The sequence below is a fragment of the Haemorhous mexicanus genome, chromosome 8, assembly GCF_027477595.1.
Source record: "Haemorhous mexicanus isolate bHaeMex1 chromosome 8, bHaeMex1.pri, whole genome shotgun sequence".
NCBI lineage: Eukaryota > Metazoa > Chordata > Aves > Passeriformes > Fringillidae > Haemorhous > Haemorhous mexicanus.
In genome coordinates this window covers 11,697,797-11,723,717 of record NC_082348.1, presented here as the reverse complement: position 1 = coordinate 11,723,717, position 25,921 = coordinate 11,697,797, and the positions used below count along the sequence as shown (strand labels likewise).

General features: G+C 46.7%; 1 protein-coding gene across 4 annotated transcripts in view; it reads left to right on the top strand.

Moving 5' to 3' along the window:
* GLI2 (GLI family zinc finger 2) overlaps positions 1–23,491 on the top strand; it is a 294,552-nt gene extending 271,061 nt beyond the window's left edge. For all 4 annotated transcript variants that reach the window (XM_059852751.1, XM_059852752.1, XM_059852750.1 and 1 more), the window contains 6 exons: positions 1,612–1,743; positions 5,317–5,466; positions 9,033–9,197; positions 13,634–13,915; positions 16,951–17,287; positions 18,336–23,491. In XM_059852751.1, the coding sequence (XP_059708734.1) occupies positions 1,612–1,743; positions 5,317–5,466; positions 9,033–9,197; positions 13,634–13,915; positions 16,951–17,287; positions 18,336–20,692 (3,423 nt within the window). In that variant the 3' untranslated portion in view covers positions 20,693–23,491. The remainder of the gene's footprint in view (positions 1–1,611; positions 1,744–5,316; positions 5,467–9,032; positions 9,198–13,633; positions 13,916–16,950; positions 17,288–18,335) is intronic.
* Positions 23,492–25,921: the final 2,430 nt, after the last annotated feature.

The following is a 25,921-nucleotide window of genomic DNA, read 5'->3' as shown; positions in this document are numbered from 1 at the left end:
TGTTACAGTCAGTTAGTAATTGACTGATCCGCTTTTTGCTGACTATGAAGTTCATCTATCCCCAAAAACATGTATGTTTTGTTTTGGAAATGCTGCATTTGAAACACCTCATGTGAGTTGTGGTTTGGGTGTTTGCAATCCTTGGCAAGACAGTAACTCCCATGATGGTTTGTGCTGTAAAAAATAAATCGGATAAGATTTGTGGGACACAGTGAAGTACCAGGCACGAGGGATCTCAGTTACTGAACTTCTGCAGTACCACAAGAGAGCTCCAGTACAGATTCAGACTAGCATTGAACTAGCTAGAAATGAAACAAGTCCGTCCTTTTCAACAAATTAAATTGTTACAGTTCTGTTTTTCCAAAAGAAAGTATAAAAATTTTGGCAAATAAGATTTTTAGTAGAAAATTACAGTTGTCTGGGAACCACACTTTGCACGGAGACAAACATTAAAAAAAATATTAGTGTTTAAAGCTCAACCAATAGGAATTGCAGGAAAAATCAGCTGCTGTTTGAACTTTCTCAAACTATTGCTCTGGGCTCTGGTATAGTTTGAATCTCCAGAAGTCTTTCTGTAAATTACTACAGTTTCCTGTCCCAGGAGCCACCTTGCAATATCTTTTTTTTTAAATAAGAGCTAATTAAAACAAATCTCTTCTGTCTGAAGGTGTCCTGGAGGCAGAATGCTTTGTGCTAGGCAGCAGTAGTATCTGGGAGGAAAGGGAATGAAGGGAGTCAAAACCTGCTGGGTTTTGTCTTGCTAGATTCCCAAGCCAATAGTGAGTGCTGATGGCCTTGTCTGTAGTGCAGGTATCCGATGCATGCAGAGTTGACAGTTGTCCTTACTTGCATGTGTACTAATTATGTTGTATGTTACACTATTGTGTAGTTGCCCATGCTTTTATCCTAGCAGCCATAACAAAAATCTGTGCTTCATTTAGCACTGGGGAGCTGGCTAGACAGAGAAGTTAAGGAGAGAGCTCACAGTGTACCCAGCATAAAAGTAACTCATTTATGAGTTCAGAGTCCCAGGAGCTCTGTTCTGCAACCTGCTCTTCACTAGGTCTTGCTCGAGCTTTCCAAACTCCCCTCTGAGAGAAGTGCTATGAGACCTCATCACTTCATCCCTGTGGAGCATCTTGCAGGCATAAATCTTTGGGTTAGGTATCATTTTCTCATCTACTGAGAGATGCAGAAAACAGGAGCCCCCTGCCCAGCCCATGTCAGGTGAGTGGGCTTTGACTGCCCTGTGATTTCTTTATGCTCATTTTTCTCCACTTCACCCAGATCAGTTGTTTTGCTCCAGCAAAGAGCGCAACCAAAGGTCAGAAGCCAGCTCTTTCCTTTTTTCTGTTTTTCCTGGGACTGCCCACAACCCAGCTGAATCCAGACACTGCTTCAACAGTGGTTTTGAGGTGTTTCATATTTTCTCATCAGGTCTGATCCACTTCTGCCAAAACCCTGTAGATCCTTATTTCACAGTAATTGTGGATGTTATGTAGCCGGAACAAGCATGGTTTTGTGATCAGTTGATACTTGATAATCTATGAGTGATGGAGGAATTCAGATGAAAGAAGTTCACCTTATACAATGCACCGTTATGTGTTGCAGGAGCATCTGACAGACCTGAAAGAAGATCTTGATAAGGATGAATGTAAACAGGAGCCTGAGGTTATTTATGAGACTAACTGCCACTGGGAAGGGTGCACAAAGGAATATGACACTCAGGAGCAGCTCGTCCATGTGAGTAATGGTTGGGAGGAAACCCCAGCGATAAATTTGGGTTTCTGTGCACTTGTCCTCATTTTTTATCACTAGCTGCTGTACAGCCAGAGCTCACCCTGGGAGCTACTAAAGGTGCAAATCAGAGATACGGTGTGTAAACACTGCCAAAGCAGGTCGCTGCTCCCCGAGGAGTTCAGCTGAAAGAAGGCTCTCATAGATTATGTGATATTGCTCCCTTCTCAGCTGCTGAGGCTGCACTTTCAGTCCCCCTTGTGCATGGCCCAGTGACAGAAGGCTCAGTGACGAAGACTGGATCAGAAAATGGGGAAAGGGGCTGAGCCCTTCTCTCTTCACTGGCCATATTCACTGAGCTACACCAGCTATGGGTCAGGGATCATCCATGCTGTCCTGAGTCCTAGTCCAGGCTGGGAAAGCCTCTAATGGTGCTGTTAATGAGCTGTGGAGCCATATCACTTAGAGGCTGTTGACCTGCTCATCCCTCCCACAGAAACAGAGCACTTTCTGACTTTGGAGATGTGCTCCAGTGTCTGAAATACAGAAAGTGGGTTGATTTTCTAAAACTTGGGCAACAGGGCTTCCATAATCACAGTGATGTTCCCAAACCAGTGTCAAAACTGCTCTCTGAAGGATCCCCAAACCAAGTCATTAATCAGATTTTCAGTTCTAATTAATTCCAAGAACCTTTTGTATGCTTTGCTTCATCTGGGTATCCACTCTTTGGTTTCCTTTGGCTTCTGGGGTCAACAAATTCCTCATCCTCAGGGAAGTGCCTGTGAAATCAGACATGATCTGTGTCTAAGCCCCATTTTGCTCCCAGCCCAGCACCCTCCTAGTCCTTATTTTGGGTCTGTGGTGCAAGTCCCATTTCTTTGAAGCCAGCCCATATCTGCTGGGAATTCACCAGCCCAGCAACCCTGATGCTTTCAGCAGAGTTTTGGATTAAACACCATTTGCAACAGGAGCTGCTACCTTCTCCTTCACCCTTAGCTGCTTGTCTCAGACAGGCTCCCAGCTTGCCAGGGGCCATCCATGTGCAACTCACATGTAGCCCCCTTCCTGAGGGCTTGTGTCTACTTTCACCATTTTTTATATATCTTCATTTTGGATATGTTTAGATGCCCTCAAATTGGCATCAGTCACCATTTGCCCAAGTTCTGCACACAGACATTGTGCAGAGGAACTACACTCTAAATTATCATTTTGGGCACGTTCTTCCTCCATCTAAGGCTAGTGCCTGCCTGCCTCTGCCAGAAGCCACTGGTTCAGTGCATCATGTCCTTGAGTGCAGACAGATTTGGAAACAGTTTCAAGGCCAATTGAGTGATAAGGTGCTTAATGGGTTGCACATTGCATGCTATGGGACATTGCTTTTTTGGGGTTAAACCACAGCATGCCTGTCAGATGGGCTGGGCTCACACATGTCCAGCAGTTTTTGTGTGTTTCCCTCTCAGATGTAAGAAAAACTAACTCTGGCCAGAGCAAAGTGCAGAGCACCAGGCAGCTCAGCACAATTTCCAGAAAAAAACCCCAAAAATAAACAAAGAAAAACATTTGATGAAATATCCCAAGATTTTCCTAAATTTGGAAGGTTACAAAAACTGAATCTTCTGTACTGTGATTACTAGCAACATGGGGTTGTGGATTTGGGATGCCCAAAATACACATGCAGATGAAATACAGATGTTGTGGGCCAGCTTCTGAGAAGGTGCCATCTCACCATGCATGGAAAGACTCTAGTTTGTGTGCAGAGCAAAGTACCTGGGGGAGCAGGGTCTGTTCCTCTTACACAGTGTGCTTGTGGGAGAAGTGCATGTCAACAGGGAGCAGCAGCAGTGATGACATATTTTTGCAAGCACTGCTGCTGCTCCCAACCTCAAAGGTCACACTCAATTTGAGAGAAGCCCAAGCAAAGCCTTCAGCCAGGTAAGGGCTAAGGAGCTGTAGCTAAAGTGGGGTGAGCTGTGCAACTCCTCCTACACCACGTGATGGGAAGCAGATGTTGCCTAGACAGGGAGTGAATAGTCCTGAATGGGGACTACAGTTCCCCTCCTGTAAATGTTCTTCCTCTGGCTCAAACAAGTCCAAAAGGGTAAGCCTGTGCTCTTCCACACTCCCAGCATTGCTGTGTGTAGTCCTGGTTGCAAGTTAGACTCCCACACAAGCAGAGCCTGGAGACGTGTCTCCCCAGTCTGGTCTGGACATGGTTTAGCATGTCCATGGGTCTCTGGGGAGGTTCATCACATTTCCACCCTCTGAGGCTAAAATCTCACATCAATGCCACGTTGTAAATCCAGAACTGTAGGCAGCAGAACTCTTAACCCATACAAAACCTCTCCCAAACCCAGGCTTCCCCAGCTCTCCCAGCACACAGCTTTGGCTCTCAGTGTTTGCGTGTGGTGCCCAAGAGACCAGCTGAGCCCCACACACCTCCTCTTGTCTCTGGGTATAACTGGGACCCCAGGCAGCAGGACCTTGACCCCAGGATTTGACTGCAGCACACAGAACACTGAGACTGAGTTCAGCTGGAACTGTAAAGGCTGATGTATCTGTTTTAATGTTCTTTTGTGTCCTCATGCTGCCTCCCTGTCCCAAGAGAGTCTCATCTCTAGCTGCAACATGTGTGCCTGGCCTTGGCCTGGGGACGAAGGCGGGGGCTGGAAAAGATCTCAGCACAAGAAAAGCCAAAACCCAAAACCAAAGTGGTTTATTTTAGGATTTCCTGTCAGTGGATGTCTTCTGAAAACACAGGAGCGAGGACAGGCATTATTTTTGGCAATGAGACCCCATTCAGAGAGACAAGGCCGCCACGGGAGTGGCGCTGCCGACAGGCTGGCCCCTGGCTCTGTCTATTTTCGGCAGGGCTTCATCTGCCCTGCACTGGGAAAAATCAGCCCACTTCTCCCTACCAGGGTGGATGAAGGCACCATTCTGGATCTGGCTTTTTAGCACTCCAGCACAGAATTTTGTGGGCCTGAGTAATTAGCAGTAAATGAGCTCTCCCTGCTGCATAGCTCTTAGATGCTGTCATTTCCTGCCAGCCACCAGCTCTGGAGGGCAGGTGGATGTCATGGGGCCAGCATATGGACTTAGATGCATAGGATCATTTAGGTTGGAAACAACCTTTAAGATTATTGAATCCAATCAAGGCTTGTCTCCTGTCCATCATCCTCCAGCAGCATCCCAGGAACGGGTCTCAGGAGTGTAAATGCAGCACAGGAGGGTTCAGCAGAAACAAAAATCACTCTGTCATCCCCTGTCAAGAGTGGCATCAAACAGCTGGGGGCACACTGAGAGGGCTCCCTGCTCCCAAAAGCTCCCATTGCTTTTGCAAACCTCTCATTTTTAGCCTGCTTTGTACCCAGTGTGCTGGCTGCTCACACCTTTCTCTGCAGGACACACCAGATCACAGTGCTGGGTCCACATCCCTGGTGTCACCTGTGCACCTGGCACCCAGGTGCTGCAGTGCCTGACAAGCACTGGGAGGGAACATCTGGCTTTCAGAGCACTGTGCATGATTCACTGGCATCAGCTCTTCCAGGAGTGACCTGGTTTTCCTCTCTCCCCTACCAGCACATCAACAACGATCACATCCACGGGGAGAAGAAGGAGTTTGTGTGCCGCTGGCAGGACTGCACACGGGAGCAGAAGCCCTTCAAGGCCCAGTACATGTTGGTGGTGCACATGCGAAGGCACACGGGGGAGAAGCCACACAAGTGCACGGTGAGCTGGCAGGGGACATCTCACTTGGCAAGTGGGACACCAGGCTGGGGTGGTCACAGTAATGTGATTGCAGACGTGGGCATGGCTTCAGGTAGGGCTCTGCCAGGCCAGCCACTGGCAGTGGCCCAGTCCAGCCCTCTCTGTCTGGGTTAAAGCTACTTTCAGGTTAGACCCTGGGAACAAGAGGACAAGGAGTGTGGTTGAGGTGTTAGTGGGCAAAACTGCATTTCCTTGGGAAGAACTATTTCAGAACTACCACAGAGATCCAAAGCAACTCAGGACAAGTCACTTAAGGTGAAAATCCAGCCAATTTAGTTGCCTGTATCCAAGAAAGAAATCCAGTAATGCCATGCCGTGGAGAGGTGCCTAACCCTGGTTGAGTCTAACCTGGCATCACCCACTACAGCTGCTGGGAACGCAAGATTCTCTCACCCACGGACCTAAGCATTCACACATGCCTCTTTCTAGCTTGGGAATCTAGGCCAGCACCTCCTGCCTCTGCTCTCTTAATCCAGAAGTGAGGTTAAGCCATAGGTGCTTAAACCCCAAAGAAGGGCTCAGTCTCCAGACCCTCTGTGTACCAGCACCCCTGTGTCTAGGGTTAAACACTGCCTGAGGAAAAGTATGGGCACTGTTTTGTATCTTAGCCTCAAGATATGAAATCCCATTTGTGCCTTCACACTTGGAGCCTCTCACCACACTGCTTGCTGATGTGGGGCAGCCAAGGATGCCTGATGCATGGCCCAAGAGGGAAATGAGGTCATGGAGTTCAGTGACTGTGGTCAGCTGTTGGGAGAGGTGTTCACAATCTCCCTCCTCATCTCCTCCAGCCTTTATTCCTCCCAAAGGTCTTTTCCTCCCTGTCTTTTGATATCCTGTTCTCTCTGCCTTCTCCTCCTGATGGCATTTCATACCTGCTCTGGGGTCAGCATTACACTGTTCCTCTCCCCAGAGTCTTGGGGATGAGTCTCTTCCTGCTCAGCAAATGTCTGAGCCCTCCTCCCACATCTTCCTCCTCCTCTGCTCCATTAGCCAATTCCAGCCCTGCTCGCTCCCTGGCTCTGCCCCAGCTCCTGCTTACAAATATTTGGATATGTATGATTTGCCTGCTGCATGACTCCTTTATCAATCTTCCAGCCTTGTGTTCATTTAATTTAGAGCATAAGCTCCCCCGGGGCACAGGGCCATGTCCTTTGTTTTAATCTTCTAAAGCACTTTGCCCAGTCTAGTGCTTTACCAATCTTCCTTAAAAGTATCAAGAAATATTGATTGTTGGTGCATACAAAGTGAGCACTGAGGGCAAGTCTAGCCTGCCCTTGTAGGCAGAGGGACTCAGGAGACAAAAACAGCAGTGGCTGAATCCTCTTTATTGCTGTGGTGGAGCTGGAAAAAACACTGCTGCACAATCCTGCCCTTTTCAAGACTCAGTTTTGTCACACTGGGGGAATGGCAAGGCTGTGTTTGAGTCTCAAGTCACCCTCTGCCTCCTGGAGAGCTGCAGGCCCTCCATGAGCAGTATGTTGCAGCAGCTGTCCCCAAATGGGAGAACCAGCAGTTTGTCGGGGATAAAGGCAGTACTGCAGACGGTGCCCTTCTGTGGCAGAGCATTCCTTGTCCAAGTCTGGCAGTGATTTTTCAAAGCAACAATGGTTTCAGACAAGAAGTTTGTGGTGTACATAAAGCTACAGATGAGCCCAATTGCAGCCTGGGATTTGGTCAAGGATTATTTCAACAGATGACAGCTAGAACTCCCACTGGCATAATCAAATCCACACATAAGAGTGGGAACAACTGCTTTGAACATGAACAGGCTGCTTTGCTGAGAAGCTTTTATTTGAAAATGTGGCCTTAGAACTTTTGCTCTTAATGACTGCATTTTTGTGTCAGTATCCAGCAAAACTAGAATGGACGCATGAGTTGTCTCATGCTGAGTTCCCTTTGTTTTCCAGCAAGAGGAATGGTGTATTTCAATAACTGTAGAGACTTGAGTTGTGAAGGATTGTTTGTACAGGGCAAGAGAAGAAAGAGATATACTGTGCTACCTCAGAGCTGTGGCATGTTCTGTGGGACAAATGGGCTAATGAAAGTTGTTTGAGGAAGAAAACCTGGATCCATCCCACCCTGACAAAGCTGTGGAAGGACTCAGCTCTTGCAGGATGCTCCTACTGGTCCTTGAAGAGATGTGAATATCTCAAGAGCAGAGCAAATCTGCCTTATGTCCACCATCCCTTTGCTAGACCTTAAAGGGGATCTTAAGTAAACCTTCTTTGCCAACACAACAAAGTTGCATGGGATCAAACTGTACCTACATGCTTCATGGGTTTCATGGACTGCCTGTTTGCCTCCCTCCCTAGTAGTGTAGCAGTGGATGTGGAGCCCAGGGCAGCTGTTGCTATTGAATGCAAGTGCCTGTGACCAGACCTTTGGATGTGTAGAGCCACTCAGCTACCCCTGGGAAAATCAGACACAGAGCATGACCTGTCTTGCTGTGGCTCCAATTTTTTCACTGGCCAAGACTCAAGCAGAGCTATGTGAAGTCTTACCACAACTGGACTGAACTTGTAGGCATGTTTAAGTAGTGGGACTAGAATACAACACATACATTACAGCAGCAGGGGCTGCTTGTTGAAATTTAAAGGGTGGGTTTTTGTATAGGAAGTACAGCCTGGGCTTTTCAATGCTCCCAGCTGAACAGGCAGTGCAACATTTAGCTAGAATTTGCAAGAGAGCCTTGCATTTCTTAAAACCTCCCACTTGTTTTATCAGAGAGCACTTTAGAGACTCCTTGGTTGGAGGTGAAACCCTCCTATGCTGAGATGGGGCAGGTGCAGGGAGAAGCCTCCAGCCCAGCCAGAATGGAGAGTGGCAGGACTTTAATCACCCAAAGCCTCACCACGTCTCCCAGGCTGCTCCTTCTCATTGTGTGGGCAGCTGGTTTCCTTCCAGGAGGAAGGTTCCTGGCCTGTTTTGTCATCCAGAAATGCATCTGTCTTCAAGACTGAGAGTCTTGTTTTTTAAACTGGTAATGTCAGACAGCCTGACCACAGCATCCTCCAAGAGTAAACCCAAGCTGTAATTTGGGAAACTTTAAAGCTTGCTAGATTTCTGTTTGTGTGTTAGGGAACTGTCTGCTCTTTCCAGTGTTGGTGCTAGTGAAGTTGCAAGGCTGGTCAGACTGTGGAGAAGCTGTCAGTTCCCTAGGTGGGAAGGAGGGGGCCCCTGTTTCTGAGTGTTTTAGATGCAGACGGGTGGCAGGAGGGGCTAAGAGAGCTCTGTAGGAGTGGAGGGGTGTTTAGCCCTGCTGGAAAAAAAGAGTCACTTGTTGAAATGTCAGGTGGGTACCCAACAAGGAGTAGCACCTCAAATATGACTCACTGCTGAAACTCTCAGCCTGCCTAGGGAAGCAAATTCTCCCAACAAAGTGGATGTTGTTCCCTAAAACACAAGCCCTTTAAAAAGAAGAAAAAAAAAGAAAGAATGAGAAACAGATTGGAAGGGTTTAGGCAGGGGGAAAATCAAATTTTTCTGGTTAATTAATCACTCCTCATGTGGTTTTTTTATTTTAGTTTGAGGGTTGTTCCAAAGCCTATTCCCGCCTGGAGAACTTAAAGACACACCTGAGGTCCCACACTGGAGAAAAACCTTATGTCTGTGAACACGAAGGCTGCAATAAAGCCTTTTCCAATGCCTCGGACAGAGCCAAGCACCAGAACAGGACACATTCCAATGAGGTAAGCCTGGGCTCACCACAGCTCAACGGAGGGCTTTTTTTAAATTTTGCTGACAATAAACATACACTTTACACACTGGACGCATGTAAAAAGAAACCTACTGTAATGAGAGGTTTATCTTATTTTTTAATGGGATTTATTTTTGCTGGGGAGCCAGACCACATTAGCTTTATATTTATGAAAGCTGTGTTTGAAATCATAAACAGATGTTAAAGTATGCAAACTTTTTAATCGACTTTGGAAATGAAAACAAGCATTTTCCAAACATGTAATTTTTAATAGCACAGATAGTATAGTACAGTTGTGCAAGTGGAGTTTAATATTACTGTGGAGCGGACTTGCAGTAATATAACAGCTACCCTGGATCCTGATGCTCTGGAAATAATAGTCCCTCCATCATTTGATGTACAATGATAGAGCACAATGCAATGCTTTGTTAACCTCGGATAATTAAGACCCACTATTAGTAGTTGGGGAGCAGAGGAAATTGCCTTTATTGTAACGCATGTGATGGTCTGTTGCAATCAACCACGGCCGACGATTGAAATTTATATTACCACTAATTAGCTGACAGGGGAAAGAAAAACAACACTCTAAAGTTCTAATAGTGTTTTCAGCCATGAAGAATTCAGTCTGTAGCCTAATTTGCAACAGTTAAATATAGACTATTGGAGAATGGAGCACAGTTGCCACGGCTGACAGCCTTTTGAAGCGATGCTGTGTCTACAAAGGGCTTGTTGGGAGTATTTTTATCTCTGGCATAGTATCAGTCAGTGATAACCAAAGCTCTGTAGGTTTCAGAGATTCTATTTCAGTCAGAATGAGAACTCAAATTCTAGAATCTTCTTCCAGGCCGAGATGATGCTGAGATGGATTGATGAATGACTAGGATCCCAGGGTTGTTTGAACTGGTTTGGGTATGAACCCAAACATCAAGATTGTTCTCCACCAGCAAGACACAGGTTAAAATTAACCCATATCCACACTTAAACTGGATAGTTTGTAGTTGTTTTAAGGTACACCAACCTTGAGGCCAGGAGGGACTACAAAGGTAGGTTGCAGCCTCTTGTCTGCTCGGCAGTAAGTGGTGTTTGACTACATAACTTTTCTATGTTAAAGCTTCTTCTCCTGAAAAGTAGGCAATTGTGGTTTAATCTCACATTTTACGTGTTGGAAATTGCTCGTTCTCCAGCCCTGGATGCTTTTTCTGCCTTTCTTCAGTGCTGGATCCATTGTTCCTTTCATTGTTGATATTTCTACCTCTTAATTTTGCAGTGTTAAGCCACTCTCCATATTCTCGCTCATAAACTGAATAAATCAATCAGGCCACTGAAGATTTACATTTTTGCAACATTGTTTCCTGTCTTAAAGGAAATTTGCATCTCTCTTCCATTCCTAAGGATTCTCATGTGAATGGATCACAACTGCTGGTACAGCTCTCAGTGCTGGATACAGACTCGCTCAGCCCAGTCTGTGCACTCTGACAGTATGTGAGCGACTTTTTTGCCAATAGATCACTTGAGCTCAGATCCCTGGAACTTTACCAGGAGCTTTGCTGGACAAGGCAGTTTCCCATCTGAGCCAGCTAATGTCCCATGTGGAATTTTCATTTTGAATGTGTTAGCAAATGTAATTTCTCCAATGGGGTCAGATTCCCAAGTGTTCCAGATCAGGAGCTGCATTGGATCTGGTATGACTCCTCACTTAATCTGAGCCGAGCTTGAACACACTCAAAAGTCAGATCACTTGGCTTCCCCTTGTGCAAGAAGGTGAGGCTGTAGGGCAGGAGCATCCAGCTCCATGTCTCTTGTGGACCCTGATCTAAATGTGCTGACACTTGGCACAAGCTGCTTTCAAACAACACAAATCAAAGACTCAGATAACAGATAGGGATTTTATTCTCTGCAGTTGCTTTCCCTGAAGGACACCTACCCCTTCTCTGGTGTAGGAACAGCACAGCTACTAGTGGAGGATCTGTACCAGCTAGCCCTGCCACAGGAACTATAAGACACTGCCACTATCCAAACCATCTTACATTTTGCAGTCGTGCTCATTCCTGAACCGCTGTTCAACCCTCCTTGATGCAGTACACCCCAAGATTGTGGGAGATCTGTAGGCTGCATACAGTGGCTCTCTGGGCTATATTTTTGGCACCCTCTTTGTGAGGATCATAGAACACGATTCTTTACACCAGCTGACATCCCTCACAGCAAAGCTCATCACACTGGGCAGCAGGCCCAGGCAAGGGTGCTGCATCCAGCTGTGGCCATGACCACTGGCTTAGCAAACTGTACTGGGACCTTGGCTCACAAAACCACACAAATGCAAAGCAGAAGTTTGTGGCTGTGGATATTTCCCATTACCCATTGGTAACTCTATTGTGGTTCCTAGCTACCTTCTAAATATTTTCCTCTGCTTGCAGTGTTTACTTGGAATACACCAGTTTCAGAGTGAGTCATCCAAGTCTCTTCTAAGGGGGAAGTTCCAGGTTCCCTGTGTTTGTCACTATCATTGTGTGACAGGACGTAGGTGTATGGTCCAAACATGCTGAAGTTCAAGACTGGGGATGTGTTACCACACTGACTTTGGTTTGAAGTTGTTGAAGTGTTGTACACACTATATTTCAAACTTTCAGTGACTCTTTGAATCCCTTCAGGGGATACCTTCAAAGTTACACCTGGAGAAAGGGCTTTCGTCCTGTGACCACTCTCCAGTGCATACACAGAGGAGTGGCTTGAGTTCATGGCCAGCCAAAGACTCAGAGTGACATTTTCAACAACTCAAGCTGAACAAGGGTAAAACACATAACTCCAGTTCTGCTTTGTGTGTGGGGAGTTGTCCAGTTCTCCCACCCTAAGGAGTATTACCCTGTATGTGCATGAGCGTGGGAGGGAGGCATCTGAGACATCTAAACTCTTGACTTCACTAGGGTGAGGATGTCACTAGAAGTCAGAATCTGGATAACCCAGGGATAGATCAAGGCACACCAGTGAGGCAGCAGGTGTGCTTAGCTCAGTTGCAGTGGGAATGGCCTGATGAAGAGGATGATTGAATCCCCTTAGGTGGAGTGTCTGCTGTCTAAGCAACAGTGATCGTGTTACCCTAATTGCTGGGGTCTGAAAAATCAGAACTGTTGGGCCTAAAGGATATTTATAAAAAAAATCTTTGAGCTGTTCATATACAGGATTTTTTCCAGCACATCTGGTGGGGGTTCTGTTCTTTATAATAAGGCTTAATAGCAGTAATAGTATTTGTATAATGCTTGTCCAAAAGGTTGCAGGATATTTTTAAACAAACTATTTTAATTTTTGTGCTTTGGTTTACCCAGCTTTAAAATATATAAAATATTTACCTCAGTGGGGTGTTACCTGGATTTAGCTGGTTTGAATGATCTGCCAAGATCAGTCAGGAAGCATGCTTTTGAAAACAAAACAGACTTTTGGTGTTTTTCATGTGATGATGCTGGGTTTCTGCAAAGCATATATACTGCTGTGTATTTTTTCACTTAAGTTCCTGGACAAAATTACAAAACAGATTTAAAAAAAAAATCCTAGGAATGGTCATTTTGGGTAGCCTTCAGATAACATCTATCTGTTTTTTCTCATGGATCTATCCTAGTGCATAGGCAGAAAAATACACAGAGTAGTTGTGAGGCCAAAAGCAGAACTTGTGATGAATTCAGAGCTTCCAGTGCAGCAGCACCAGCTCAAACAACTGCAGTGCTAATACACTTTGGAATTGGAGACTCAGTAAAATAAAAAAAAGTAAAAAGAATAAAAGTATCTGTTTGCCGATTTCTGTTTTCAGAAGCATGGCTTCAGCCTTGTTTTCCTGTGGCAATCAATGATTCATGAATTCGGGATAGAGTGCTGTCGTCTGAAAAAAACATTGCATGCCTGTGGTTTGTTTTGCACAATAGCAGATTTCAAGGTGACAGGTGCTGGAGTGGTGTGAGAGATTGAGTAGGGTGAATCCAGTCTGGCTTGAATTCACTGGACTTCCATCAGCCAAAAGGTTTCAGACATTTTCTTGGTGTGGACCCCACCTTAGCAGAGCGAATGTGTTATTCCCAGTCCGCTACATCACCTCCTTCCCATCCTTAATCAGGAAACATTCCTGTGGCCACCCGAGCAAATACATACACGGGAAAGTAATACTAGGAAAGTATTTCGTGAATTCTTAGCTGTCTTTTGATCCAGAAACTGAAAACAAGAAGTTTAGCCAACACCAAATGACCAGCCAAGTCTGTGTGGATCAGCAGCAGCCCATATATCACATCTTCCATATCTCAGTCTTTACAGAGTCCTGTGGAGCAGATGCTCCAACATTTTGCTGCTGCCTGCTGCTATGCTCATTGTATTTTCTTGGCCCATACACTGTACCTGGAGTATCTGGGCTTATTCTAAATATAACCCAAGATTTGCTTGTGTTGACAGAAGCCCTACGTCTGTAAAATCCCTGGCTGCACGAAGCGGTACACGGACCCCAGCTCCCTCAGGAAACACGTCAAGACGGTGCACGGGCCCGATGCTCACGTCACAAAGAAGCAGCGCAATGACGTTCACCCGAGGCCACCTCCGCTCAAGGAAAATGGGGACAACGAGGCCAGCGCCAAGCAGAGCAGCAAGGTGTCAGAGGAGAGCCCCGAGGCCAACAGCACCACAAGGAGCATGGAGGACTGCTTACAAGTCAAAACTATAAAAACAGAGAATTCTGTGGTAAGAGCAGTTGCTTTTGGCAGAAATGACGTGGTTCCTGATGCAGTAGGGGCATGAAGCATTTGTATTCCATTTACCTCTCTGGGCAGGTGCCCTTCAACCCTAGTGCTCAAGTGCGGAAATGAAACTGCAACAGTCCACTACATTTTGTACCTTCCTACCCAGCATCATAAATTCCTGCCCGTGTAGTCATGGGGGCCATGTGATGCCCTTTGCTGAGGCTGGCATTCTTGTGCTGTGAACATGGGTAAAACCCAAGAGTGTGGTCAGGTGAGTTTTACCTACCTCACCAGTTTAAACTGAGCAATGACCACAGGGCAGAGATTCATGAATGCTTCTTGAAGCAAAGGTCCTGGCCTAAGCAGTCCCTTTTCTCCTCTGCCCTGCACCCTTCACTCCTTTTCTTTCTAGTCTGCTGCTGTTTGATGAAGCCACTGGGGATAAAACTAGCTGTTCTATTTTTGTTGAGTATCTTAAAGCAAGTTCAGTTCCTTGATCCTGTCCACCATACACAAAAGCACAAAATCCCTGGGGTTGTCAGGGACCTCTTGAGATCTCCCTGATCAGCCAAGGTTGGCTAGAGCAGATTACTCAGGAGTACAGAAATTCAACACATGACTCCCAGCTGCTATAGAAAATTGTAGTGAGGTGATGGGGCAGGGGAGTGAAATTAGGAATAAACATGGGAGCAGTGCTGTGACCCACAGAGTACAGATTGTCACTCAGCCATGATCAAGCTTTACAGCTCCAGCATCTGAAGCAAAGGCCGTTTATCAGCTTTCTGTCCATTACAGCAGCTCTACAATCAGCAGCAGTAGTGTGGTCAGTGGTACTGAGGAGCTGTGTGTAGTGGTGCTATCAAACACATCAAACCTCTTCCACCCCATTCAGGATGGAGGAGGAGATGGAGTGTTGCAACACATTAATAACTTTTACCTTTTGATGTTTCTTTTCCCTTTTGTACCCAAAGTTCTGGTCTGCTGCATCAGCTCAGAGTGGGACAGGGTATGAGCTGGATACAGAGGAAAAGACCTTCACCTGCAAAGGGGTGTTCACATATCCCCCAGACTTCCCACTTAAGCTGAAAGAACTTTGAGCTCCAAAATACATATTTTCTTGATTTGAATCCAGGCTAAAAGATTGTTATTCCTGTGAAAAACCTGCCCTGAAGCTACAAAGATTTTCTCAGAAGGGTTAGGGGATGTGTTGTTGGACAAATTACTAATGAGCAGCATGCATGTTTCAGTTAAGAAAAAATGTAGTATTTACAGATCCAGAATGTCTCTAATTGACTAAAGAAACAGTTTCCTGTGATGAGGTTCTGTACTGTGTTACAAAAGCTGAGTGTGAGAACCACTGGACAGAATGACCTTTCTCCAATACTCTTCCTCCATGTGTTTTGTTGTTTTTTTCCCTATGAAAACACTGACACAATTACAGCTCCCCACCCTGCTTCTCCTGAAGGTATGGGCTTGTTTTCCTAGCACTCTGTGCTCCCAGAGTTCCAGCCAAGCCATCTCACTGGCAGCAGGGCCCTGGGTTTTGTGTTTCTCTTCACTGTCCCTGTCTACTGCTCGCTAAGCACTGCATACTTCCCTTGAGCACCTCTGACAGGTGGCATCTCATCTGGTGGGTCCACATCCAGCTCCTGTTTCATGGTTAAGGTCAGGGTGGAGGGAGAGGTGAAATGCCTCACTGGTTCCCATCATTCCCAGGCTCCTTGTTTTGACCCATATTTGTTTGTCACCCCAAACCCATGGAAACAGGTAGAAAGTCTCTCCTAGGAGCTTTTATTTGTGCCCCCAGAGAGGGAAGGCAGGGAAGATGGGGGTATGGGAGTGGGGGATATGTTGGTAATTTGTGCTATATTCTGCATTTCTCTCTTCCTCCTTTTACTAACCTGGTCCTTTTTGTTAATGCTGTCTTTGTCCTAACAACCTGTTCTTTATTCCCACTTACCCTTCCTTACTCTACCTTCCTAAGGACAGTCGGTACTAAGGTGAGCAAAGAAATCCTTTGTATTAAAATAGCTCTATAAAGCATGATCTCCTGCAGATCTCTGTCTCCATTTAACCCTCGCAGAGTGGAAGTGGAAGTATGTGGGGTAGTGGGGAGGGATAGGAGAAATTTGCTTGAGTGCAGAAAGGGGGAGGATGCAGCGCCCAAGGATTCTCTTTGCCACTTTTCTCCCAGCATCACAACTTGCCATTAAATATTGGGATTGCAATCTCTATCGTCTAGACTGAAGGGCAATCAGAGCCAGTCAACCCTGCCCATGGGGGCTGCCATGGAGTAAAGTAAAAACACTGCAGCACTCTGCATTCCCACCTTGGCCCAGGGCAGAGTACTTTGCCTTTTCAGCACTCCCATTATTGGCTGGAGCATGGGCCTGGAGCAGAAAAGCCCGGCATCCTGTTTGGTAGCAGCAGCAGAGCAAGTTCAGACCATATAGTGTCTGCTGCAAATAAACTACTCAATGTGAGTAGTTTACATTCCTAATGTAAATAAAATAAATATTTATGGTGCTTATCTGCCTTATCTGCAAGTGGGAGTTTGCAAACAGTGAGCCAGGTTTTTATCTGGCGGGGAAGTTTGTCAGCTAACCTAATTATATGTTAGGGTATTTTAAAGACAGAAATACGTTGTGTCTGAAATACTTAAGCCTTGATCCCATGTTAGATAAGCCAGTGTTTGCTGCAATATACCTTGCACAACCAGGTGACATGCTGCTTTTCTTCGAGAAACATCTGTCGTCCCTTTGGAGGAAGAACGTTTGGTTTCTCTCCATCTTGCAGTTGAATCACCATGGTTTTTCCAGCTGTGGGGTGCTGTCCCATCCTCCTCTCACAGGGAGGAGGCATCTGCCGTTTGGAAGAGCTGGGATCCTGCAGCAGGGAGGGGTAACAAGACAAGGGAGGGCCTAGAATAGGAGCTCTCCTAGCCTCCAGGGCTAACACTGGGGATATTGGGCTCCTGATTTCTTTCCATCCATGTTTTCACCTGCCCAACTCTTTTTCCTCTTTTCCCTCCCCAAGATGTGTCAGTCCAGCCCTGGTGGCCAGTCGTCATGCAGCAGTGAGCCATCACCCCTTGGCAGCACCAACAACAATGACAGTGGAGTAGAAATGAACATGCACAGCGGGGGAAGTCTGGGAGATCTGACGGCGTTGGATGACAACGCTCCTGTCGTGGACTCAACAGTCTCATCTGGTAACTCGGCAGTCAGCCTGCAGCTAAGGAAACACATGACGACGATGCAACGACTTGAACAGCTCAAGAAGGAGAAACTCAAGACAGTTAAGGATTCCTGCTCATGGGTGAGCCCAGCTCCACAAGCCAGAAACACCAAGCTGCCTCCCATCTCAGGAAATGGTAAGCCCTGGGCTGGACCATGTCCTGTAGGAACATTTCAGAGTTTGACTCTGGTTTCATAACCAAGAGTCTACCCTGGAGGAATGAGGATCATTCCTTATTGCCTCTGAGTCATGCTTTGACAGATGAAGATGTCAGGTAAAATGGACAGCTTGGGCATAACACACAGCCATCTGGTGATGTGCTAGAGAAACCCAGGTGCTCAGTTCTACAGACCTATGAAGGGAGACAGAGGTTTTGGTGTCCTTGGTTCTGAGCTTGCCCAGAAACCAGACACAGCTGGTACACTGTCTCAGTTATAGCCGCAATACTGCTTGCATTTTTTCTAGCAGTAAGAGATCCCCAGGGGCTAATGTACTTCCTGGGAAGCCACTGGAGCACAGCAGCAATCCAGACAAGACCTCCCTCCATAATCTTGCTCTGACAGAAGCCTTTTGTCACTCAGAAACTCCTGGCTACTGCCTCCAGCTTCATGTGCTTGTTTCCCACTGGCTGGTGATTCCTGGTAAAAGCATCTTTTTGAACCCTCTAGAGGTCCTCTAACTTTGTCAAGAAATCCAAAGGCATAGTGCCTGGGTTATACTAGATCTCAGAGCTTTTTGAGTTGCTCTTAGAAGAGCCTTTGAATGTCAACTTTTGGGTCCTCAGGCTGCTCTCCCTGACTGCTGTGTGTCTGTCCCAGAGAGTAGCTGTGGTTGTAGCTATGTGCTGTCCCTGTGGCACTGCTCACACTGGTCCTACCTTTGTCCTCCTGAGGGAAGTCCGTGTGGAGGCATTTCCTCGGAAGCTGAGTATAAGGGGTGTACATGTTACAAACACTCTGCAGCAGGGGCTTCTTAACTTCTCTCCCCAGGCTTCTTGCTCCCTTTGCATGAGCATAGAGCTAGAAATGAAGCTTTGAATTCACTAGCAGGACATGAAACTCATCATCACTCCCATGAAGTATTTGGGGGTGGCTTTGTGGGTCTGTATTTTGGCACCTAGAGCACTACAAAGTGAAATTTCTCAGCTAACTAAACGTTTTCCTTCCCTGCAACCTTTCTTTCAGGCTCTGTTCTAGAAAATAGTGGTGGTTCTTCAGCTATGCTGCCTAACCCCAGAATAATGGAGCTGTCTGTCAGCGAGGTTACGATGCTGAACCAGCTCAACGAGCGCCGTGACAGTACAACAAGCACCGTCAGCTCTGCCTACACTGTCAGCCGCAGATCCTCAGGGATCTCCCCGTACTTCTCCAGCCGCCGTTCCAGTGAGGCTTCACATCTCGGGCACCGCCCCAACAACACGAGCTCTGCTGACTCCTACGACCCGATCTCCACGGATGCCTCCCGCCGGTCGAGCGAGGCGAGCCAGTGCAGCGGGATGCCGGGTCTGCTGAACCTCACACCAGCTCAGCATTACAGGCTGAAAGCCAAGTATGCTGCTGCCACAGGGGGCCCTCCTCCGACTCCCCTGCCAAACATGGAGAGGATGACCCTGAAGAATAGGATCTCCCTGATGGATGGACCAGACCCCACCTTGCCCTCCATCCGCCTCCCACCAGGCCCCAGGCGTTGCAGCGATGGTAACACCTATGGCTACCCATCAGCTCCAGCGTTTCCCCATGAGGTGCAGGGCAACTGCACGAGACGGGCAAGTGACCCTGTGAGGAGGCCTCCTGGAGACCCCCAGGCTCTCCCACGAGTTCACCGCTTCAACAGCACCAACAGTGTGAACCCCTTCCATCCTCCACACCCCACAGACAGGAGGAATTTTGGTCTCCAGAGCTATGGGCGCTCAGACGGGAGCCTGCCCCGGCACTCCTACTCACCCCGGCCACTGAGCATCAGTGAAAACATCGCCATGGAAGCCATGTCCGGGGAGACAGACGTGCCCATTGGAGATGATGACATTATGCTGCCAGATGATGTGGTACAGTACATCAAATCCCAGAACAATGGGACAGTGGCTGAGAGCACTTCCATGGGGTACAGCAATGAGATGCAGAACTTCCAAGGAAGTGGGAAGCTGCAGCCTCCAGCCTTGCCCAGCCAGCGCAGGATGGCGGTGGCTGAGGCAAGCATGAGCCACATGGGACCCATGATGGCAGAGTGTTCCATGAGTTTTGATACTTCTTCAGACATGAATAAAAATAACATGCCTGTCCAGTGGAATGAAGTCAGCTCAGGCACAGTTGATATCATGTCCAATCAGTCAAAGCAGCAGTTTTCACAAGGGAATTTAGCAGTGGTCCAGCAGAAGCAGAACTTTGGTCAGTACCAGAACTACAACCAGCAGCAGATGCAGCTCCCAGACAACAGCATGAATGCAACACAGCAGAGCTTTATGCAGAGAAACATGGGCATGGATGGGCAGAGGCTAAACTGCATGCAGCTGCGGCAGCAGCACATGAGCCTAGGTCCCAGCATGAACTCCGATATGGGCTTGCACACGGGGTATAACCAACCACATCAGATGCTGAGCCCCAGTGCAGTCAGTGGCAACCCAAACCAGATCTCTCCTAATTGCAGCAACATGGCAGCAAAGTCTGGACCCCACCTTCACTCTCAGCAAATGGACATGGCGGCCAACCCTTCTTTGATGGTCAGGAGCAACAGTGAGCGCACAGCACTGGGACAGGTCATGCACGAACCGAGTCAGCAGAACTACTCATCTCAGCCAAGCCACCTGAACTTCCCTGTGGCTCAGGAGACCTTTCCTCAGCCCATCATGACCTCCAATCAGCCCAGTTTCGAGCCACAGCAGAGCGTGGTGGGTTCAGCTGCTCAGGCTTATCCACCTGGCATGATCCAGCCTCATCCTCCACCGGAGCCAAACCCAGGCAGCAGAGCCCGAGGGGTCCGCACCGCCCAGCAGCTGGGCTACATGAGAACTGCCCATCCTACGAACACCATCAGCTCTGGCCAGGAGACAGCGGAGGCCATGCACAAAAGAACCAGTGACATGTTGCTGGCACCAGCCCAGCAGTGCGTGGACGGCACGAGGGACAACAACTTGATGTACTATTATGGCCAAATCCACATGTATGAGCAGAACAACGGCTTCGATAACCACGCGGACTGTCGGGTCAGGCAGCAGCAGTGCACACAAAACAGCAAGCCAGCCACTCTGCCTTCCCCAGGAACAAACCAGGTGTCCAGCACAGTGGACTCTCAAGGTCTTGAGCCTCCCCAGATAGATTTTGATGCCATCATGGACGATGGGGACCATTCAAGCCTGATGTCGGGAACCCTGAGCCCCAGCATCCTGCAGAACCTCTCCCAGAACTCCTCTCGCCTGACAACTCCACGAAACTCTCTGACACTGCCCACCATACCTGCGGGGATAAGCAATATGGCAATAGGTGATATGAGCTCCATGCTAACCACGCTGGCGGAAGAGAGTAAATTTCTAAACATGATGTCGTAACGGTAAAGCACAAGGCCTTGGTGCTATCCAAGGGGCGCTGCGTGAAGCAGTTGTATGAATGTGCTTTTCAAAAATAATCTGTTTCAATAGAGTAGGGTTTTTTATAAGTATTAAATACATTAAAGGATTTCAAAGTGAAAATTTTAAAAAGTCCGTGTACAGAATTATGTAAACTACATGCAGGCAGTTCAGTACCACAAGGGTGCACCTCTAGTATTATTTTTTTTGGCTTGGTTTCCCAGAGCACTGAACGGTATCACCACCAAGCTAGGAGACAGCATGAGGGTGGTTAGAGATGAAGCCCTCCCTTCTGGGAAGCCCTGTAAATAGCCCTCCCCATCATTTTTCCATTAGTTACATTTGCAAAAAAATTCCATTTTCAACCCACCCCAGAAAGAAATGAGAGGATGCATTTTTGGTTAGAATAAAAGCCATACTATGTATTCTGCTCTGATGAGAGTAGGGTTTAGTTACGTCTCCAAACAAGCCCTCTGCCAGCAGTATTGTTTTATACCCGTAAATACCTTTCTATCTTGCAATGAGCGACATTTCCAAATGGCTTCTCAGCAAAGTGCCTTACCATGCTTCCTTGTTAAGTAGCCAAGGCCTCTCTTCCTTTAAAAATCAAATATAGTGTATTGTCAGAAGCGTATATAAAATGTACATTTATAAAAACATAGTGGTGTTTCTGAGAAAACATTGGAAAGACACATTGATGAGACACATAAAAGGTGAATGCACACTTTGATCAGATGTGTTTACAACGTGGTTTATATCATGTGCAGAGTGGAGCAGAGGTCTGGGAACAGCAATCACTGGGAAATAATCCCCCGTGGCAGGAAGGCTCTGGCATGCAGACTGACACACATGCATAAGTTTGCACCTTCTGAGCACAGTGACTTTCTGCGAGTGCCCCACATGCATCTTTAATGTCAGAGTGCTGGAGCACACGTTTCTGGATCCCTGTGCAGCAGCTTTGCAGCAGCTTTGCTCTCTGGTGGGTTTTCCATGCTGAGGTGCTCACATAAACAAGTGATGGTGATGGAGAGACTTTTACTTTTGTTCCAGCCCAGTGTGCACTGTGACAGCACTGGGGGAGCAGGTTAATCTGCCAGGGTTTGTCCATGTGATGTGCTCAAAGCAGGGTTCTGCCTGGGCTCCATGTGCACAACAGGTGTCTTGCTGCACTGATATGGGGCCAAGCATTAGCCAAAACACCCTGCCCCACAAGCAGGCTTGTTGGCATGCACCCAGTGCTAGTTTAACATGTCCCACAGCATGAAAAAACTGCTGTATCCAAAAATATACCACAGTCAACCTGAGTAGTTCATTTGACTAGCAGACTGCACCTGCAGCACTAAACATGTGTATAGTCTCAAAAGAGGTATTTGAGTCAGAATAGTAGCTTGGTCAGTGAGAATCTCTTGGAACCATAACTGGGGAAGAGATGGGAGGAGCAGGGCCTCCTGAAGTCAAATTCTCCACCAGAATATGACTGCTCATAATAGTGACCAGCTGTTTCCAGGACAGTCCCACCTGCCAGTAAGTTGATCTTTGTTGCATTATTTATTTTGCTGTTGTTAGACAAAAGGGTAGAAGCAGTGGGGTGCATGTACTTGGAAGGAGGCCTTGCTTAACTTCAGACTGCACTGGACAAGGACAACTCCTCTCATCCTGCTCTCATAGCCTCAAATACTTTGTACCCCATGCGTTGAAGGGCAGGGAACAAGTGTGACATGCCCCTCAGGCCTTTACAGCTGGACTGAGTAGAGCTTCACTCTTTCCTCCCCATCTCCCTGTTGTATCAGTGTCATGTTCTCCTTTGCACCTACTGTGTCCCCTGCACAGCACCAGCACAGCTCTATAAAGGTGTTTTCTAGTGTCTTTGCTTTCCTTTTGCACCAACTGATGTCAGGATCACTCTTCCCAGTATCACCAGGGGCTGACACGAAAATTCCACGTGCTACCTCCAGACAAACTCTGTGATATCAGGTAGGCAGGAGCTGTGCTTGGCAGAGGTGGATCGGGACAGCTTTGCTGCCAGGTAGCCCTGGCTATGGCTGGTGCAGGGAGTTGCTGCTCAGCACCTCAGTCTCATCATCCTCATCCCAAATGCAGAGGGTGCACACAGGGTGCTCTCAGCCCTGCCCTTCACTCCTCCATGATTCCTGCTGATGTCCAGGGTGCATGAGGACAGGGAAGCAAAGCAAGGTGCCTGGCTGTTTATTTGTGTCTCCTGTGAAAGTTGTGTTTAAAGGGATTGTTTTATAGTCTGCTGTATATATTCTCCTGCAGTTACTGACCTTGCCCTTGCCTTCGCATTTATGAAAAGAGGGCAGTACATGTTTTTAGGACATTGTATGTTGTCCTGGACACTTGGAGTACAACTGGGCATCCCTTATGCTGAGATGGATCAGGCTCTCATGTGTCCTTTGATTGCTAATGACTTTTTTAACAGCTGCATAGGGCAGCAATGGCTTCTGAGTCCCTCCTCACAGATATCTCATTAGCAAAAGTTCAAATACAGAAGCAAAACCAAATCTCCAATGACTTGAGATTTTTTGGACTTTCCAGTGGTGGTCTTCCTTCATTTACTGAAAAAGTATTATAATAATCTTTCCAGCACTGTATATATTATGTATAGAAGACATCATTACTAAAAGTACTGTAGGTGAATTGTTCTGTCAAATTTATATCCTAAGAACATTTTTAGCTGTTTTCTACATCATAAGAATGGAGGTAACATGCTGAACCTGTATATAAACCTTTTGTACATTAAAAAGTAATTTTTTTTCATAATTCATTGTGTCTGCTGTTATTTTTTTTATTGGCAAATGCTGGTTGGTCTTGGTCTGTTGTTACCACACCAGCACTGTTAGTTGGACTCTGGTGGTGCTTAGGAACAGTTGGTGAGGAGCTGGTAGGGCATGTGTGTGATACAGCACATACGTGGAATGGTCTTGCCTTGAAGAACTTCCACTTAAAAATGAGATGGAGGTGGCAGAAAGAGAGGCAGCAAGGTCAGTGTGAGCTGCAAGCACAGTCCTGCTGCCCAGGTGTCTTTCACGGCCTCTTGGCAGAGGTGATTTGAAGGACAGTGGGAGTGCAGCAGGGATTGTACAGGAGAGGGGCTCAGAGCAAGGGCTGGACAAATTTGTCAATTAGAAGATTTATGATAAAAATGGCTTGTTGACTGACTTGGTCGTTGTCCAAAAGGAGACAGAAATAGGACAGATTAGCAGAGCTGTGATGGGCCATGACAGTGGCAAATTGAATATTGGGTTTGGAGAAAGGAGAAATTAATCTGTGCATTATGTATGTGATGGGAAGCAATTATTGGGTGAGCAACTGATAGATACATCAGTTGTGACTAGTTAGTCTCCTCCAGCTCCTTGATGAGAAAGATTTAATTTGGCTGCAGCAAGAGTTAGCTCAGCTACTCAGGAGACTGACTTTCCACTTGTTTTTGTTGAGGTGGGTTGGTGTGCACAGGGTTACAGCCTTAAGGGAGGGTGAGGAGGCTCACAGGTGATCCTCGTGGGCACAGCAATGAGTTTGGAATGAAAACTGCTGAGCACAGCAGCTGGCCAGTGAGTCAGTGAATTACACTTGCTGCAAGTGAGCCAGCAGTTTCATGCAGAAGCAACTGAAGGGGATGCACTCCTTTTCCTCTCCATGGGATCCCTCCTGAGCTGATTGGCAGAACTGGGTATGTAGAATCAGGTACCTATGGGACAAACCCTCACCCTGTCTTCAGGATCCCTATATAAGGGATGAACCCTCTGGGTTCCTTCAAAGTCCATGGCAAGAGATTGGCACATCCCTCTTGTGAAATTAATCTTTCCTGTCTTAGACACATGGAATGGGGTGGACTTTTCCTCTGAATGGCATGTGTCACTCTCTTCATTGATTACAGAGAGACCTCCCAAGTAGGCAGCTTAGATGCCTTCTCCAGTGGGGCAAGGTGAATCCCATACTCCTGTGGATCTCTTACACCAATCTGGTCACCCTCAGCATGATCTGAGGCTGAGTCAGTGGAAGTGTTAGTGATCCTGTTAGCCTGTTATTTATTGGATAAATATCACGCCCCTCTGTACTGTCCAAGAACTACAGAAATCACAATAAAAATGCAGTCATTTCATTAAAAGGAAATTGTTCAGATCTCTTCTATTGACAAAAGGTTTTGGAGACTCAGATCAGCTCCTACTGCTTTTCTACTTCAAACACCTAAAGTAGGTTTCTAATCTAGATCAAATGATGCTTTTAGCTGGTGTTTCTCTTCAGAGTTCAATCAGGGCACACCTCTGCCGGTGTGAGAACATATTTACTACTTAAACTGGGCTAAGATTTCCTAGGAGCCCACCTGAGGTCATGTACCAGCATGTGCATTTTTACTGCTTTACCATCCTGGAATAAACAAGAACTAAAGGCTTACTGCTCCAATTGTAAGCAGCTAATAACCCTTCTGCAGCAAATGTTGTTTATAAGCCAGAGCTTGGAGTTTATACTACTGTGGCAGCTGCATAATATTCAATTAACCTTCTTTTTAATCAATCATATCCCTTATGAAAGCAAACCATCCTAACAGGTCTGTTTCTGACCTTCCTTGGTGAGTGTTAACCTCACCCCACTCCCAAAACCAGTGGGAGCATAGGAAGAGTAAGATCCCACTCTGGGTGAAACCATCACAGTCTTTAATATTGCACTAATATCTCAGGTTTTCCTGGAGGAGAGAAAAAAAGCCCATAAAAGCTACTGTTGCTGGATGTGATTGCACTTACTGAGTACAGAGTCATTCCCAGAGCTCTTTATTGCAGTGGTCTCTGTAGGGATGACATAGGGGCTCTTGTTCTTTACGAGCTGTTGGATCTACTTGGAAGCGCATACGTGTGGTAAACAAATGGTGTGTTTTATATTATTGGAAGGACAATTTATGACCAACCAAGGCCTCTAGCAGACAGCCATTTAACTTGTAAGTAAAATGACCTAACACTTAAGAAATTTAGAAGCTACAAAACAATCCGTGTTGTGCCCAGTACACTTATTTCTCTTTGATTTATGCGTCATGTAAAACTTGAAATGGCCATATTAAATATGTTGGGTGAAAAGAAAAAAAAAAAAAGAACAATGCAATGTTTTCACATATGCTGAGGGTTTGTGACTACTGTAGCTTCCTCCAACTGCACCAGCACTTCTGATTCATAACATGGGTCCCTTTGCCTCCCTTAT